General features: G+C 35.1%; 1 protein-coding gene across 2 annotated transcripts in view; it reads left to right on the forward strand.

Moving 5' to 3' along the window:
* The window catches only part of JAKMIP1 (janus kinase and microtubule interacting protein 1), an 87,628-nt gene that overhangs the window by 49,348 nt on the left and 21,535 nt on the right, over positions 1 to 16,745 (forward strand). The window contains exons 11-16 of one of the 2 annotated variants that reach the window (XM_059817382.1): positions 3,150 to 3,212; positions 4,445 to 4,543; positions 7,575 to 7,676; positions 10,586 to 10,639; positions 11,557 to 11,622; positions 15,322 to 15,390. In XM_059817382.1, the coding sequence (XP_059673365.1) occupies positions 3,150 to 3,212; positions 4,445 to 4,543; positions 7,575 to 7,676; positions 10,586 to 10,639; positions 11,557 to 11,622; positions 15,322 to 15,390 (453 nt within the window). Of the gene's footprint in view, positions 1 to 3,149; positions 3,213 to 4,444; positions 4,619 to 7,574; positions 7,677 to 10,585; positions 10,640 to 11,556; positions 11,623 to 15,321; positions 15,391 to 16,745 lie in introns of those variants that run through there. The other variant, XM_059817383.1, reaches the window with a different exon arrangement.

Genomic DNA, 16,745 nt, shown 5'->3' on the forward strand with positions numbered 1-16,745 from the left:
GAGATGTTATTTTATGCTTTATTGTTTGAAATAACAATTTTAAAATTGCAGGAAGCATGTAATAATAAAATAAGATATAGCTATCTATAGATATACATTTCAAAGACTAATGATCCTGTAGCATTGAATAAAAGCAACCTACGGATAATGTCAAGTTAATGATATTAGTATTTTTATGGTTTATTCTTTGTAAGAAAAAACTTTCTGTAAGATTCTGTATAAATACAAAGGTTTTGGGACCATATTCAAATTAAGGATAAAAATTGTTTATGCTAGCTTCCACACAAACTGCAATTTGGTTAGTAAATTCCATGTAAATAAAATATTACTAAAAATAGAGAATATGTAATCAATCTAAAAATGATGGCTCACTGAGCTTTTGGAAGAATAAATGAAACTGAAGACCTCTCAAGGATCTACTGCTGACAGTAGTGTGTTGATAAAGTTTAGTGTGTTGATGATAAATATGTTGTGGGCAAATCGCTGTGTAATTGAAAACACTAACAATATAGTTGACTATTACAGTGTAAAATGTAAGTACTGTGTATGGAAATAAGATAAGTGAACATGGATACCCATGTAAGAAATTACTTCTGTGATTTTGCTTCCAGAATGCTATGTCAAAAAGGTATGCCTGAAAATTAGAATTTAATTAGTTACTACTTTGAGATTCATAACCACATTTTCAACCCTGTATCTCTTACTAATCCTGAGAAGGCCAACAGGGATGTGACAAGGAGCAATATGATATTGTCTCTAGTGGGCTAGTTTGTACGCTGAGCATTAGCTTTCCACAGAAGTGGTGACAGTATCTTCCTGGGAGCTCTAGCACCTGCTCAGTTCTCCTGACCTGTTAGTATTTACATTCAACAAAATAAATGGTTGTGATGATAAACTGACTTCTTTGTGCAGTATGTGGTTTTTTTTTTAATTTTTTTTTAATTATTATTACTTTGTCATATAGGTGGTCATGGTAGTGATGATGATATAATAATACTTGTGAAATGTTCATTCTGGGAACCAGTCACTAAAGTGCTTTTGAAAAGGAAACAGGGAATCAAAAGTTCCTAGTGCATTATCCCAGGAATTTTTAGTGTTACATACAGTTTTAGGGAACAGAAGCAGCAAAGACCTTCACAATTTTCCTGAAGTCAAATTCAGAGCACGAGATTAGAATCTTATTGTTAAAAAATTATTTGAAGCTTGGCTTATAACAATTTATATGTAATTTCAAAGTAAGTGTCAATGGCTCTTGTTAATCTCTCATCAGATCAATCTGTCAGAATTCCCATAGTTGTAAAATAAGACTAATAATCCATTTTTGCAAGGTACATTGAGGCACATGCATAAGAAACATTGTATTAAGGGAAGAAATTATTATAATATTTATATTAATATTATTACTAATATTAATAATAGTATAATGTTAATAACATTATTATTAATATCAGTAGTGGTAAAGAATACATCTCAAAATATTGGCGTATGTAATGTGCCAGATGGATTATTTTTTTTTGAGTGCTCAGCCCTCTCAGTGACCTGGTTTGTATATAAATACAATCCCATTGAAGTTCAGGTTTTCTCAGAAAGTAGAATTGAACTTCATCAAGAAAGACACAAAAGTTAATTATCGATAGGGCAAATTAATCCATTTTTTTCTACATGTGTGAACTGGAGTAGTTGAACCTGCGGGTCTGATGTAACTGTTGAACCTGCCTTTTACCATATGCATGCATTGGGATATCCACCCTACGTCTGTGAGTGCAACTCTTTGTTCATTCCTTGACCTTAGTAAAATGCTAGTTAAATGTTAAACTAGACATTGGATTTTATTTTTAAATTTCTTTCATTTGTTTCAAAAATTGACAAATGTCATGCCTTTTCAGTACTCATTTAGTATATTATTCTTTGTATGATACTTTTAACATCATAACCCTGAAGAGCTTGTTTACTGCATGAAAGTTAAAGAAGTGCACTTGTGCATTCTTGTATATGAGTGGAGAAAGAACAGTAGAATATGAAACTGTAGTGGACAGTAGGTAGAAAAACTACCTTTAAACTTTTTTGAAAAAAGCTGATTGGAGTAAATATTATATCATAATATTTTAGATTTTTTTTGGTTGATATTTCAAGGCTAGTTCATGGGCTGGGATATCCAGATTTCATTAATTTCTCTTGCAGCATCAATGTGCAAATACCTTGCTGATAAAGAAAGTATCAGCCTTAATACTTTAGTAAAGACATTTAGGTTTTAAATAAATTGTCCTTTTTACCTAGAAAATAATTTGATCTAGAGTTAGTATGGCATATTAAATGTTGGCTATTGTTTTATTATACTTATTAGAGCAGTATGAGCTATGTTATGTAAATACTTTTCTCTACAGGGAGAACAGAGCAAATTTGGCTGCTATAATCCATCAAACCTGAATGTCCAGCTATGGCTGGCAGTGAGTTTTTGTTGGGTCTTTCAAGGGATATTTGATGAGGCCTTTTGAAGCCATGGAAAAACTTAAAAGGAACAAGCTTTGGAACAAGCGATCAAATGGAAATACAGTTTTCATATGGGGTATAGAATATCTTCCTCCAGAGCCTTGAATTCCTTATCACAAACACCGTGTATTAGCCTGATTCTCCCACTTTTAGCAGAGGGCAATTAACTGCATACCACTGAAGCTTATTTTCAGTCATTTGGGGTAATTAAATGTTTCTCTTCCCTTTCTCCATTGGGATTTGCATTACACCACTCAAAATGGGATGATTTTGCAAGGAAGTTCCCAACTTTTTACAATGGAAAGAAATAGTTTTGAGTTAAGCTGAGTAAATAAAAGTTTTTAAAATGACATAAAGTATCGTATAACTGCGTTCACCCACAATTGTTATATGTAAAGATTTTAAAGTATATGCTTAGCTGGAATATATTAGGAAACGAGACGGCTTCAGGAAGAGAAAGGAACTTTTATTTTCTCTGTAGTTTAAAATGGTATTTATTCTTTAGATATTTATGATAGCTTTATTTTTTGATGTGTGACCATTTTTATACTTGAATGTACAATGATGTCTGAAATCTTCTAATTATTGTGGTTATTCATTTGTCTTGTTTAACAAAATATATATAATTTTAATGGTTTTAATCCTCTTCTTCCTCATAGGATTCAAAATGGGTAGAAGAAAAGCAGCTGTTAATCAGAACAAACCAGGAGTTGCTAGAGAAGGTACGTGTTCAGAATCTGGGAATATTTTCACAACTGCTGCCCTTTATCATAAAAGGAAGTAAAAGGAAACGAATGTACGAAGTACTGGAACATCAACGTGAAAATTGCTTACTTTGTTTCTCTCCAGAAATAGAAATTCTGATATAAGTCTCTGATTAAAGTACCAACATGCTTTTGTACCCTTTGGGAATGGAAGCTGCTCTTTATTGTGGAAGTACATGTTGTATAGCCAACAGTAGCATGCAAGCTGGCTGACGTTTCTAGCGTCCAACAAAATACCATCTAAAATATTAAGTGTAGTGTGGAATCTTGTATTTTGCCAAACAGTTATTATTGTCATGATCACTAATAAAATTGCCTGCTCCCTTCAGCCTTCCATTTTTTACAGTTTTTCCACACATGAAGTAATACTGATTGAGTTAAGACTATTGTATCATTTACTGTCTGAGATACTCAGAGCTGGGCATCCTCACTGTTCTTCACTGATACTGGTGGGAAAGCCGGCTAGTACTCAGGAAGTCTAAGAATTATTTTTGTTAATTAGTAGCTCAATATTAATATAATAGGAATAAGACAACCAAAGAAAAAATCATGACTAAAAGTAGCTACAGCCAAACTTAATTTATTCACACACTTATATGGGTATTATAAGCATTATAGTACGTTATGCCAGATGTTACACTTCTATTTAGGTTCATACAAATAAAAAGATCATCCAGTTAAGCTAGACAGTAAGACCAAAGCTATTAGTTGGCCTAATGAATAATCAGTTTTGAATTTCTGTCATTTTTAGTGCCCGAAAGCATAAATCTGGAAAATTAAAAAGTAGGCATTAAACCCCCTCCATTATTGTCTTGCATACACTGTGAAGAGTAGATGTTTAGTTATGCAAAGACAATGAGAACGGTCTACCCAAATGTTAATGTAATCCAGTTTCATTCACTTGATTTTAAAAGAAAGCTTGTATTGCTTAACTTACTTAGATGTAATATTCCTATCACTTTTCATACTACTTCCAAATTACTATTCTAAGAGTTCATTGACCACTTCCTGCTGGCAGTTCTCACAAATGCTTTGTGATGTGATGTTCCTTCTTTATCGCTAAGGCACGACCCAACTTCTAATGAGAAAGTGAAATAATTAACAGTTTTGTCTAAACCCCTGGCCCATAACTCTGTACAGTACCTTTTCCGTTGCTTACAGGGTGTTACAATGTTGTGTTTGTCTTACAGATTTACAGAATGGAACAAGAAGAGCATCAGCTGAAGAACGAGATGCAAGATGCAAAAGACCAGAATGAGCTGTTAGAATTCAGAGTGCTAGAGCTTGAAGTAAGAGATTCTCTCTGTTGCAAACTCTCAAATGGAGCAGAAATTATGTTTGAGCCCAAGCTGAAATTCCTGTAAAGATTACTGATGTCTGGTGCATGTTTAAGGGAAATCACTTAGGTATCTATATTTAAATGTTGTATCTTGGGATAATGAAATTGATACCACTGCCTTAATATGCGTTGGAGAGAGTGCTCACTAATGTTTATAAAGATGTAATATAGCTAATATATATTGCATATAGTTTGTTTTTCATCTAATAAAATATTTTGTTTTGCAATATTTTGCCTTTTTTATTTGTTTCATTTTCATAACTGCTCCTTTCCTGCATGTAAAATCACTTGGTATGTATACTACAGCCTTGGTTGACATTGTTTAAATTAACACACCTTCTCACATCTTGCATGCAGTGAAATCTAAAGATCTGACACATCCATCACATCAGTGTATAATTGCTTTTAATTACAGTGATTTAAGATTGACAACATTAATATGAAGTAAAATGATCTTAAAAGAATACATTTTGATACCAGCTTTGAAAGAATTTCTCTTACCTGAAAATCCATTTTCTGATGGTATAAAATGGTCGTGGACTGGAAATAATTGGTATCAGTCAATGAAAAAAGGAAAGAAAACCCTCTGAGAATGTCAAAGTTAGTGGTGAAAGCACAAGTACAACTTCTGTATGTGGAAGTAGTATGTTGCCCATAGCAAACAAATTCTATACTTTGCATAAATGAAATAACAGTGACATTATTTGAACATGTAGCATGTTATTACAGTAGAAAGCAGTGGTTCCCATCACCTTGTAAATGGGGCCCATGTCGAATTTAGTAACACTAAACTACTCATGTGTGATGCACAGTTGTCACACGGTTGTATTGTCTGATAACACATTGTTCAGTTTCAAAGATCATCAGCATTCTTAACACCATTTAGAATAAACTCTCCGAGAAACCTGTCATTGTCACTCCTCCATAATTTTCATCACCCAGCACGTTTCACCAAAAAATCTTGGCATGTGTAACTTCTCTGATAAAGATGAAAATGTCATGTCTTCCTGTTACGTGGACGTTCTGCTTTTTGTCTTTGACATTTCTTAATCTTTTTTTAAACCTCTATCAACCATATATTTTGATGTCATAGCCCATTATATTCAAACTTATGAGTTTAGCTTATTAGAATTTCAGTAGATGTTTGGGAAAATAAAAATGCTTTCTAATATATATTTTTGTATGTTATTAAGCAACTGTGAAGTAAAAGGCTGAACAATTAAGCATTTGAATTGGCAGTTACACTAGAAACTTCTTCCTAAAGTGTAAGTGTTCTCAGAAGTAAAACAATCTGAAAAAATTTCTTAGGAAAAGAAAAAAAGTGCTTCAATACATCCTTCATGAATGTATTTTTCACATGGAAGAATGACATGAAAAATAGATCAGCGTAATGTGTCAAGTTTTGTCATGTACCAAATCTTTAAGTACTTGTTTCACAGAATAACAATGGAAATATTTTTGTGTGATTGCAAGAAAAGATTTTTTTTTTACGTAGTAGGCAAGCATGTAGACACAAATGTGACTGACAATGTGAATGCTTTAGTAAAATCACGAATGCTTCTGGTAATCAGGACAGTATTTTTTGAGAGCAATTAAATTATTTTGGATGAAAATTAGGCTAGAGTAGAAATCACAACCATTTGTTTAGCATTTAATGCAAGTGAATTCAGGAGAGGTTAATGCAATAGCAACTGATTAATTTTTAAAAAAATCTGAAACAGTAACTGAATTTGTGCAAGAATTAAGCTTCTGGTTTTGGGTTACAACAGCTAGGTTGTTTAAGCCCATTTCAAAATTAGACTGTTAATGCAAAAATTATTTAAAATAGAGCCTATGAGGAGGAAAAATGTATAGAATGCAAAGATTTTTTCCTCTACATTGTAGTTTTAAATTAGGTTTAAGCTAGTTAGTGAACAAGAATTGCCATGCTTTGTAACTTGCTTAAGTGAATGGATGCAGCCCGCTTGCCATAGCAATTAAAGCACCTCATTTTGTGATTTAGAAAATGGGGCAATGCATGGATGGTCATAGGAGCTAAAATATTTGCAGTAGCTGTCTTTCATTGTACTGTCAGAAACTGAAGCACTTGTTGCCAGTGCCTCCTCTTGTAATATGGAGAAGAAATCTGATTTTCCTCACTCATGTTCCCATGGCCGTAGAGAAGTCAGAGTAAGACCCAGTGCCTTGGGTGCCCAGAGCCTTCAATCCAGTCATTTTCACAAGCATGTGAAAATTTAATTTAAGTAAAATTGCTTATTTATTCTTTTACTGCATTTCTGCCTTCTGAAGAAATAATAGGTTGGTATTTTGAAGAAATGCATGAAAGTGAAGTAGACAGGCCGGATAAGTTTTAGAAATACTATAGTTTTAGATAAATGGGAATTTATAATTTTTAGTTTTGGCACAAAGAACATCATAAATGTAGAGCAGTGCTGCCTTTCAACATATTGCGACATCCTGGGTTGTGCAGTGAATAGGACTGGGGATTTTACATGCTCTAATAGAAAGGTTAACTGTAGAATAAACAGGGAGCAGATACACAGCTTTAATTTTAGTGAGAAAATTTTCAGTGTTTAAATTTTTTTCTGCAGTTTCTTCTTCCTAAATTGTTCTGTTTTCCATGAAAGAAAGCAATAGTTAAATAAGGTTATAAAACAAGTAGTAAAGTAATAAAAAAACTGCAGAGATTTTTAGGGCCCCAGTCAATTATTCAGCCAGCATGCAATGGTTCCTGCATCTGAGGAGTGTCGGTTAACTTTGCAGAAACTGTGTGTGCGTGGAATCAGTTGGAAGCTAACACCATTTCTGTGCTTAGCTAAAGCCAAAATCCTTCAAATATGGTGAAAGTAGGAGGAAATACCATATATTTGGAATGTGCATAGGAATCTGCCTTTTTAATGTACAAGTATGTTTTGTAAAGGTGGAAAATAAATGTTTACGTATAATCACACGTGTTGTTTTTAAACAAAATCTTTCCTCAGGAGAGAGAACGAAGGTCACCGGCATTTAATCTTCATATAACCACCTTCCCTGAAAACAATGGAAGTGCACTTCAACTGTTCTGTCAGCAGGAAGGAATAAAGGTATATGTAGACCATTAGTAACAGTTGGATGGCCAGGAAGTTTTTTGGAATGACCAACCCAATATCCAAACAAATGGTTTGCCATCTTGCTGTAGGGAGGAAAATCTGAAAAAATAAATATAGTAAGAAACTATATTTTTAACTGGGAAAAGGATTTCATAAGAATATGGTCTGGTAGTCTGTCAGGAGTTCATCAATGAAAATAAAGGCTGGCCAATCAAGAAAATCTGCATTTAATCCAGGGTACTGCTGTAAAAACATTGCAGAGAAGAATGTGGATGTTGATGTGATTCATTGCCAGGCTTCCTACAGTACTTTGTTCTTGATATTAAATGTTTTCATGTAAGGTCAAAAATATGACATTCACCTAGTATTTTACACCCAATTTAGTGAAGCACCTATGCATTTTATTTATTGAATTAATATGCTTAAGTTATTTGCCTAAGCCAGGGCCTTGAAGCACGAGGTGCCTGATCCAAAACGCATTCAAATAGGTGAGACTCTGTCTATCATTTTAGATCAAGCACAAGATAAACATTTGGATCTCACTTGGTTAGCTTCTGCTATGAGGAAGCAAGAATTACTCTTCACTTCTGTTCTCCCTTGAATAGGCTAGCTGTACAAATTGATTTGTATGCTAGTTCACTTAACACTGAATTCAGACTTGTTAGTAATGTTACGTAACAGGCCAGGGTCACTTTTCTACGAGTAACTAAAGTGGAATATCTCTGTGTGTTATACTCTATGGTACTCGCTATTAATTTAAGCTTGTAGTTTTAATTGTGTTTACAAGTTCTCTTATAGAAGGCTTGTTTCTATTCAGTGCCTTAGTAAGCACAATACTATCAGTAGTGGAAACAAACTGAAATTGTAGGCTGCGTATTGTTAGGGAGCTGAGTAGTCTAAAAGAAGAAAGTAAGTCAAAACCTGATTTCTTACCTACAGGTTTGGTTGGGTAGTCATTTCCCAAACCACACCGAGTCATCAGTTAGTATATTCTTTCAAATAGAACCTCCATGGGATGCCAGACCTGCTTTTTAACTTATCTGTTACTTTAATTTGCATGCTGGCTGTAGCAGGTACAGGCTTACCAGGATCTAGAGTTCGTACTTTTCCGTTGTCTTCTGTTGCATTCCTTAACAGAGGTGGTTTTTTCAATTTGCCCTTCAGTTCACTTACCTGGAAGCAGGGACAGTCACCTAATATGGGCATACTGAAATTGGTGACTTTTTGTATGTTTTCAGTGTCTTTTGAAATTGTTACCCAGCAGCAGGAAATCAGATTCTAGAATAATGCAAAATCTGATTTGGTTTCTAAATCTTCCTATATGCTTTGTCATGGAAATAAATGAATTAGAATGAGTATTTCTGGCCCAATAGGTGCAAGAACTTGCATGTTTTACTGAATTCCATTCTTTACTGTGTAACTGATCAGCTAAAGAAGTTTCCATTCAACATTGTCAATGCTGATCATAATCAATAGTTTTGTTTTCAACATCAATCCAAAGACAAGTGTATATTAAGCTCTGCACCATTCTAAGATTACTGATGTGCACTGTTTAATAACTAATGTAACATTTGGAGACACTGCTGAAGTGTTGGGGGAGAGAGGGAAGAGAGGGAGGGAACTTCTCAGGGTAGACCAACTTGAACACAACACATTATTCCTTTTTTGAAGCCAGGATAGACTAATTTGTAGATTCTCTCCCACATCTGTCTGGTCTTCAGGAAATCTTTCATTTCTTATTAAGCCTTCCTCACTGGAATCTTTTGGGTACAGAATCATGAGCAAATATATTCTGGTGTAGTTATGTAATTTGCAAGCATAGCTAATTGAGCTTTAAAAAATTTTGAAGATTGATCATCCTGACTACCCACATAATGCAGCTGCACAACACATAGATGCAAACCATCACGTTATGTACTGTAAGTAATGAAACCAGTGAGCCAAGACACAGCCCTGTGAAATGTCGGCCTCTTCTTAGAAGTGCTGAATATGAGTAGAAGTTGAGGGTGCCAGCATTTAACAAGGCTGTCTTGCTTTATGCATGTGTATTAAGCATTTTGGACTAACATGAACTGGTCTCAAGCCTTCCTACCTTCAAATAGCACGGCTGCATGCAAGCTGTCAATGGGAATGGTCCCTGGTCCACGTTAACTTGTGGACCGTGCTTGGGATAGTTCAGGAGAATGTGATAAGCTCAGGTTAAACAGTTCCATGAACCTTTCCAACAACTTTTTAAAGTAGAAAATAGAGTTCTGGGGCCTAGGAACGGTCCCTGGCACTGTGTAAAATACAGACACCATAGGAATTTATTCCTCTTTTTTTTTGTATCAGAGGAGTGTTTTTCTTGATTTCAGTGGCTGGGCCTTAATAAGGATGTGTTGTTCACTGCTTTTTGTGGATATGGGGGCTGACTGTAAGGCTGATTTGACTGCCACTGTAAGGCTGATTGGAAACTCCATTCTTTTGTTTAACAAAGAAAAAAAATCCAAACCACCCAACAAACCTTCTTAGCAATTATTTTGTTCATGCTTTCTGTCCTTTTAACTTCTGTAGTTTGATGTGCTTGATGCTCCACTCAGAAAAAAACAGTCCTTTAAGCCTGTTTATCAGTTTTGATCTTTCATCTGCATACATCAGCAGGATGGTAAATGTGAATGGTACAGGAACATTCTGCCCTCATACACAGATACCCAGGTTGCTTGCTATAATCAAGAGTGGCATTTGGTTTTGTCTCTGAAAGTATCAATAACACTTTTGTAATTGTGATGCAAAGCTTATGTTTCACTTATTTACATTTCAAGTCTTTTTGCATGCAGAAGTGAATAAAGGGTATGTAAAATGTAGCATATAAAAACTGTTTCTCACCTACTTTATAAAAAATAAATGTTGAACATGTTTTTCAGGATGTGAATATATCTGAACTTATGAAGAAGCTAGATATTCTTGGAGATAATGGGGTAACAAATTTTTAATTTCAAATATACTCTATTTTTATGGTTATTTTAAAGCAGGTTTGGGGTTTTTTTCCACAGCAGAAAATAACATTCAAGAAAATGCATAGAGTGATTTTTATATGGCTATATTTGTATGAACAATATGAAAGGTTAGGTAGTACTTTTACAAACGTAAAAGAAAAACTTTCAATTAGACTGATGCTAGTGCAAAGTGTATTTTCTCAAGATAGGATTTGATCTTGGCTGAATGACATGGAAAAAAGCACTGTATTAGGCAGAGGGAAAAGATATAAAACAGGCTAGGAGAGAAAAATAAGGAAGCCAAAGCCAGATCAAGTTATTTCTGAATTTTTTCTCTTGTAGTAATAGTATCACCTGCTACTGTGAAGGATGCCTCTGCCAGGAGTGGATTTGCTGGGAGAAAGGGCAAGGATAACTGGTTCCCTTTTTTCCCCTGTATTGCCAAATACAGAATAAAATCTTGGTCATGCGGTTGGTGCACAAACATCCATGGAGCTGGGTCCACTTTATAGGTAGCTTTACAGTTTGAGGTGGGAAGTCTAGCTCTGAAGTGCATGAGGGAGAGATTCGCTTGCTGCAGGGCTATAGTCCAGCGAACTGGCATTTTTCTGGCTAGAAAAAAAAAAAAAATCTCAAAATCCCTGACAGAAACCACTTAATTTTCATTGAATAATGAACTGTTGCAAAAATGTTGTGAGAGTGGTGAACTGAAATATAGCGGAGACTGTGTACCCTTGGTTTAGCTTTGAATAGTTTCAATCATGGGATCCCTTCTGGACATGTTTATAAAATGCTAAATGTTATATCTGATTTATTCTTTAAAGTACAGTTAAAATTTATCACTTGTGTCGAAGGATGGATTTCCAATCCAATTAAAAATGTATCTTTTTGTATTTTAGAATTTGAGAAACGAAGAACAGGTTGCAATAATCCAAGCTGGGACTGTGCTTTCCCTCTGTGAAAAGGTAGAATTCAGTAAAGATTTTTCTCTGCCTAAAGACTGACCATGTCTTCTAAGATATCACATAACTTTGCCAGGGAAGCATGACTTTTCTGTTAAAGTCGTCTGGATTGGAGCATGTATTCTTCTTTACATGACTGTTGAGATTGTGATGTCTTGAGGTAAAATCAAACTTACAAAATAACCCCAATTTAAAAATAAAAACAAGTTTTGGAGACATTGCCTTAGAATAAAGTACTAAAGAGACACTTAACAGAAGAGACTTCATTCTCAGAAGTGCCAATGTCCTCAGCTCTCTGGAAACAGTGTGCTGTGAAGTCCTCTCTGAGTCATACCACCATGGTCCATTTGGGGCCTGTTTCTGTGTATGACTGCAAAAGCTCTGAGTCCTTTCCTCTGTAAGTTAGTGGGCATAGAAAGCAAATAAGTAGTTTGTGCAAGATAGGTAATCAGTCAGGTTACTCAGTTCTGTGTGACTAGTTCCTTACTCTTCCAATTACAGAGAGAATATAATCTGTATATGAACAATTATGACATTTAGAACTAAGATAGACTTGCTTTTTTCTCTGATGAAGCTTTGTCCGTCCTTTTCATAGGTTGCTATTAAAGCTTTCCTAGATGCATTTTTGAAATTCAGAATCAGAAATTCAAAATTAAAAATTGAGCATTTTGTAATAATTGATTTAATTGGTATGATTTTGATAATCTACCTATGTAAATACCTTAATGTCAATAATCTAAACCAGTTAATTCAATAATCATTGATTTAAGCTATTAATTGCTATAAGCAAAATAAAAACGAGGAAAAGCGCTATAACCCCTGTGCTTTTCATTGCGTTATAGCATTAAAAAGAGGAGGTGACGATCATAGCCCTTTACATCCAATAAGGAAAGTGGAAGAAATACAGTACGCAAGGCTAAGAGAGAGAGCAAAACTGGCCAGACTTTAGGGACTGGATTGGGTTATTATTGCTCAAGTAAATTAGTGCTTGTGCAAAAAGTTCCACTGGAGTTAGTGAGCTTGTTTAATTTATGTCAGAGTGGTGCAGAATAGAACATACACTTTGTTATCTAGAAATTATTTCCATTAGCAACTGATCACAACAATAACAGATTGGAAGCTTTGTCAACTGAAATAATTCCTTAAATGAACAGAAACATACAATTAGAATAAGTATTTATTTATTTATGCTAAAGTTGGGCTAGAATTTTATTTCACTTTTTTTTCTCTTTTTTGACAAAATTTCTGCCAGTTCCTAGTTTGCCTTAACTTTTTTTTTTTTTGTGGTCTTATCATATAATCTGGTTATTACAGAAATTGAACACTCTTAGTTTTATCTCTATAGGTAAATAGAATGCATTTAAAGAATTATCTATGGACTCTATCCATTTTATGTCATTTTAGTGAAGTACCTCACAGTAACCTAATAAGTACAAGCTGATAGCAAATTGAATCAAGAGGGTACTCTGAGAAGCATGAAACCTTTTCCTCTTTTTCATGATGGACATCTGAGGTACAGGCTAATCAAGTGACTAATTTTCTCCATAACAGAAGGCACTATCCATGTCCAAAGTTTACTAAGAAAAAGAATAACAGAAAATAGTCTTATGCTGTCCTTAACAAAACAAACATGGTGCCATATTTTCATAATACTGTGTTTTACAGCACTCATTGAGGAATTAAAATGAAAAAGAAAAGACAAAATCTGATAAGTAAGACTAGATGATTGCTTTAACATAAATTCTATTGAGTGTATATACTGAATTTAGATTAAAGGAAATTTAAAGCGACTCCACTGACTTCTCCGATGTAATTTAACCATCTCAGATGTTCCTCTAAATAAGGGCCAGACAGCTTCCCATGTGTGTTCCTGTAGTTCCTTAATTACAAGAAACCATCATACATAATCATCTCATAATGGGATCTTTTAGTAGAGAAATGGTACTACAGACATAGAGGTTGTGCTAGTCATATTCACATGCGCTAATTAATCACACCCAATGTTTAATTAAGTCAAATCTATTATAATCAGCCACTAGAAGTGATCTTTTGGAAATCAAGCTGCCAGAGAAGGAAAGTTTCTGGGTTCTGCTGGCACAATTCCAGAAGCTTATATTGAATGATACAACTGATTATGAGTCCTAAATACATGGCTGTCTCTTCTGTGGCCCTTGGTTCCAGAAAGGCTTACAGGCATGGGAAGAAAAAAATCAACATTTAGTTTTGCATATTATTCATACCTTCAAAAAAATTAGACCTCTAATTTTTGCAAACAACTCTTAATTTGTAAATATTGAGGGTAGCTGTGAGAGATGCTGAGGACTTCCCATTTCTATTGATTTCAAGAGTTCAGAATGCTCACTGTCTTGCCGAATCCTTTAGCAGCGGTGAGGCTTTCCTTAGGAATATCTTCAGTCTGTTACCTTCAAAATGAAGAAAACAAAGATGATGAGAATAGAGTCACTGGGGAATACGGTGTTCCTGTTCACTTTTTTCAGCTCTGTACAAAGCTAAACCTACTAAGTAGGTAAACCAAGTTTTCATTTTTATCCACCAGTCTCTTAAATAGGGAAGGTCCAAAAGGATGAATTAATGAATTCACATTTTGCTTATTTGTAATCTTACGTTTGCAGATTTCCTACCTAAATTTTTGGAAAAAAATGGATATATCATTAATTTCTTTGAGTCTGAGCCCCAATGAACTCACCAAACCCCTAAATTAAAAAAGTTCATACGCAGTGCTTACCAAAAGAATTAGAGTAAATAGGAGCAATCTAGTGTTAGTAAGCAAAGCATTTGAGGAAAGTGATCATTATCCATTTATCAGTGGCAAAGTTACAGTTGGTCTTAATGGGAGCAGGCGCTACTAAAGGAAGCATTAGTCTAAACTGAACTCTCTGTAAGCTAGTCATTAATCCTTATGATAGACCAAAAAGGAAATAAAAGAATTCAGAACTGAGCATTCCCATACATTCTGATAAACTTAAATGCTGAATATTAATATACTCTTGGTGATTGCTAGTGATTAAGCAAGAACCTTCCATCCATGCACTTAGCTATTACAATATGTAATTTTGCCTTTGGAATGCAATGGACATTCTTCTTCATTCTGATTGTTTTGCTTATCACCAGAATGGTTAGGGATTCATGGTAGCAACCACAGGAACTTCTGTCTGACCGTCCATTTTATTGTTCCCTCTACATTACTGATGTTTTAGAAGTGAGGCCCTTCCCAGGAAGGGTGCAGCAAACTGTGCAAAATAAGGGATCAAGTTTGCCACCTTGTCTTTTGTTTACATTGCCATCTGGAAAAATGCATGACTGGTGCCCTGAAATCATATGATGGTTTTGCAAATCAGGCCAACAAGCATTGGGTATATCAAGTTGCAAACCATAATGTTAATTTTGCATTCTTGACCCAAGTCTGTTTTGTATCTTGAACTTCACAGGAGGAAAAAACTTTATTGTAGGAAAACAGCGTCCACTTGTTAGTCTTTAGTATGTTTCTACAGTCCTCCATTCTGCCTATGTTTTCGCAACCTGTTTATTCATGTGTAACTTCAAAGTCAACAGATAGTAAGGGGGAAGCCTATGACTGGGAGTGTTGGCAACAAACTTGCAAAATGTTCCATGCAAATTTTTCAAAAGCTCTGTTTTTTTCATTTTTTATTTTTTCCTCTTCACACTGCTGTGTTCATGTAGTGGTTAAAACAGATAGAGGGGACAGAAGCTGCACTGACACAGAAGATGTTAGACCTGGAGAATGAAAAGGTAAGGAAGAATAACTAAAAATGTAATTCATTTAGCTAAAACTCATCTCAAGGGACCCCGTATAAACTTCAGCACAGGTTGAATTGCTGCCTTTCTCTGCTTAACAGAGGTCACTTCACGGTAAAATAAGCAAGAGGTTTCTAGAACAATTTGTTGCTTGTATTCTTTGGGAACTGTCAAAGCTGTATAGAACAAAAATAGCAAAATATATACAAATTAGGACACGAAGGCGTAACTTAAGAGAGCATATTAACCAAACAGTGTGAAATTGTCTTTGTGCTTTCTCTGTGTATTAATTTGTCTGGCAACGGCATCGTCTTTTTAATCTTGGGGTCATGTTAGTAGAACTGTCAAGGATATTCCTTTGCTCTCTGGTATTCAACTTCTGGACGAGTTGTAAAGACCTCTTACTCCAGCTGACCTTTCTTGCCCCAGGGTCTTCATGCTTAAAGACAGAACGTTTTCTCAAAAGCAGTTCTGTCTTGCGTAACAAACTCAGTGCTATACTGACCTTATTTTTCCGTATGTTGAACAAAGAGTTTTGGAATGAGTATTTGGTTTTATTGGTTTACCATGCATGCTGTGCTTCTCATCTTCAAATGGCTTTACAAACACTTACTAATCCTCGCCACACCTTTTACAGGTAGATAAGTAATCAGCATTACATTCATCTTAAAGAATGGGAAACTGAGACAGGGAGGTTAAGCGATTTGCCCAGGGCCACTGAAGAAGTGTGGTTTTGGGCCACAATCAAAAAAAGAAGTGCTCAGACTGTGTTCTCTCTTGAGTGTAGCCTATCATACTGGTTGTACTTTAACATAGGTATGACCCTTTCCATGTTTAGTATTTCTTTATTTTTAACTCTTATTATGGAAAAAGGCAAAGGTTTTGGAAAGGGAAAGTGCCCACAAATACTAGTGCCCATAAATACTATAAAAGGAATTGGAAAACAATAGTTTCTCTCTAACTTGGTTTATTATCTTCCCACTTATTATCTGTGATGTTTTCAAGTCTTACTCTGGATAGCCCTGTATTTATTTGTTTAGTGTAGCAATCTGAGAGTCTGCGTTGCCAATGATTGACTCAACTGTGAAATGAGTTTAGAAATAATATTCTAGCGTGACACTTTCAGAAGGGCTGAGCACTGGTTTAGTTGTCCTTGCAACCCACGCTAAGAGTTTGAGATCCTCCTCTTGTTTCCTTCCCTCTTGCTTTTTGTGGCCAGCTTTTACAATAGCTTTTGGAGAAGCAACATGATCAGGGCAGCTGCATTGCTATTCTGGGATGTGTTGGTAGCTCTGACCCTCTCTGTAGTCTTGGGCAAGTTGGTACACTTCTCTGGTGTCAGACACCTG

Source organism: Gavia stellata, chromosome 5, assembly GCF_030936135.1.
Source record: "Gavia stellata isolate bGavSte3 chromosome 5, bGavSte3.hap2, whole genome shotgun sequence".
NCBI lineage: Eukaryota > Metazoa > Chordata > Aves > Gaviiformes > Gaviidae > Gavia > Gavia stellata.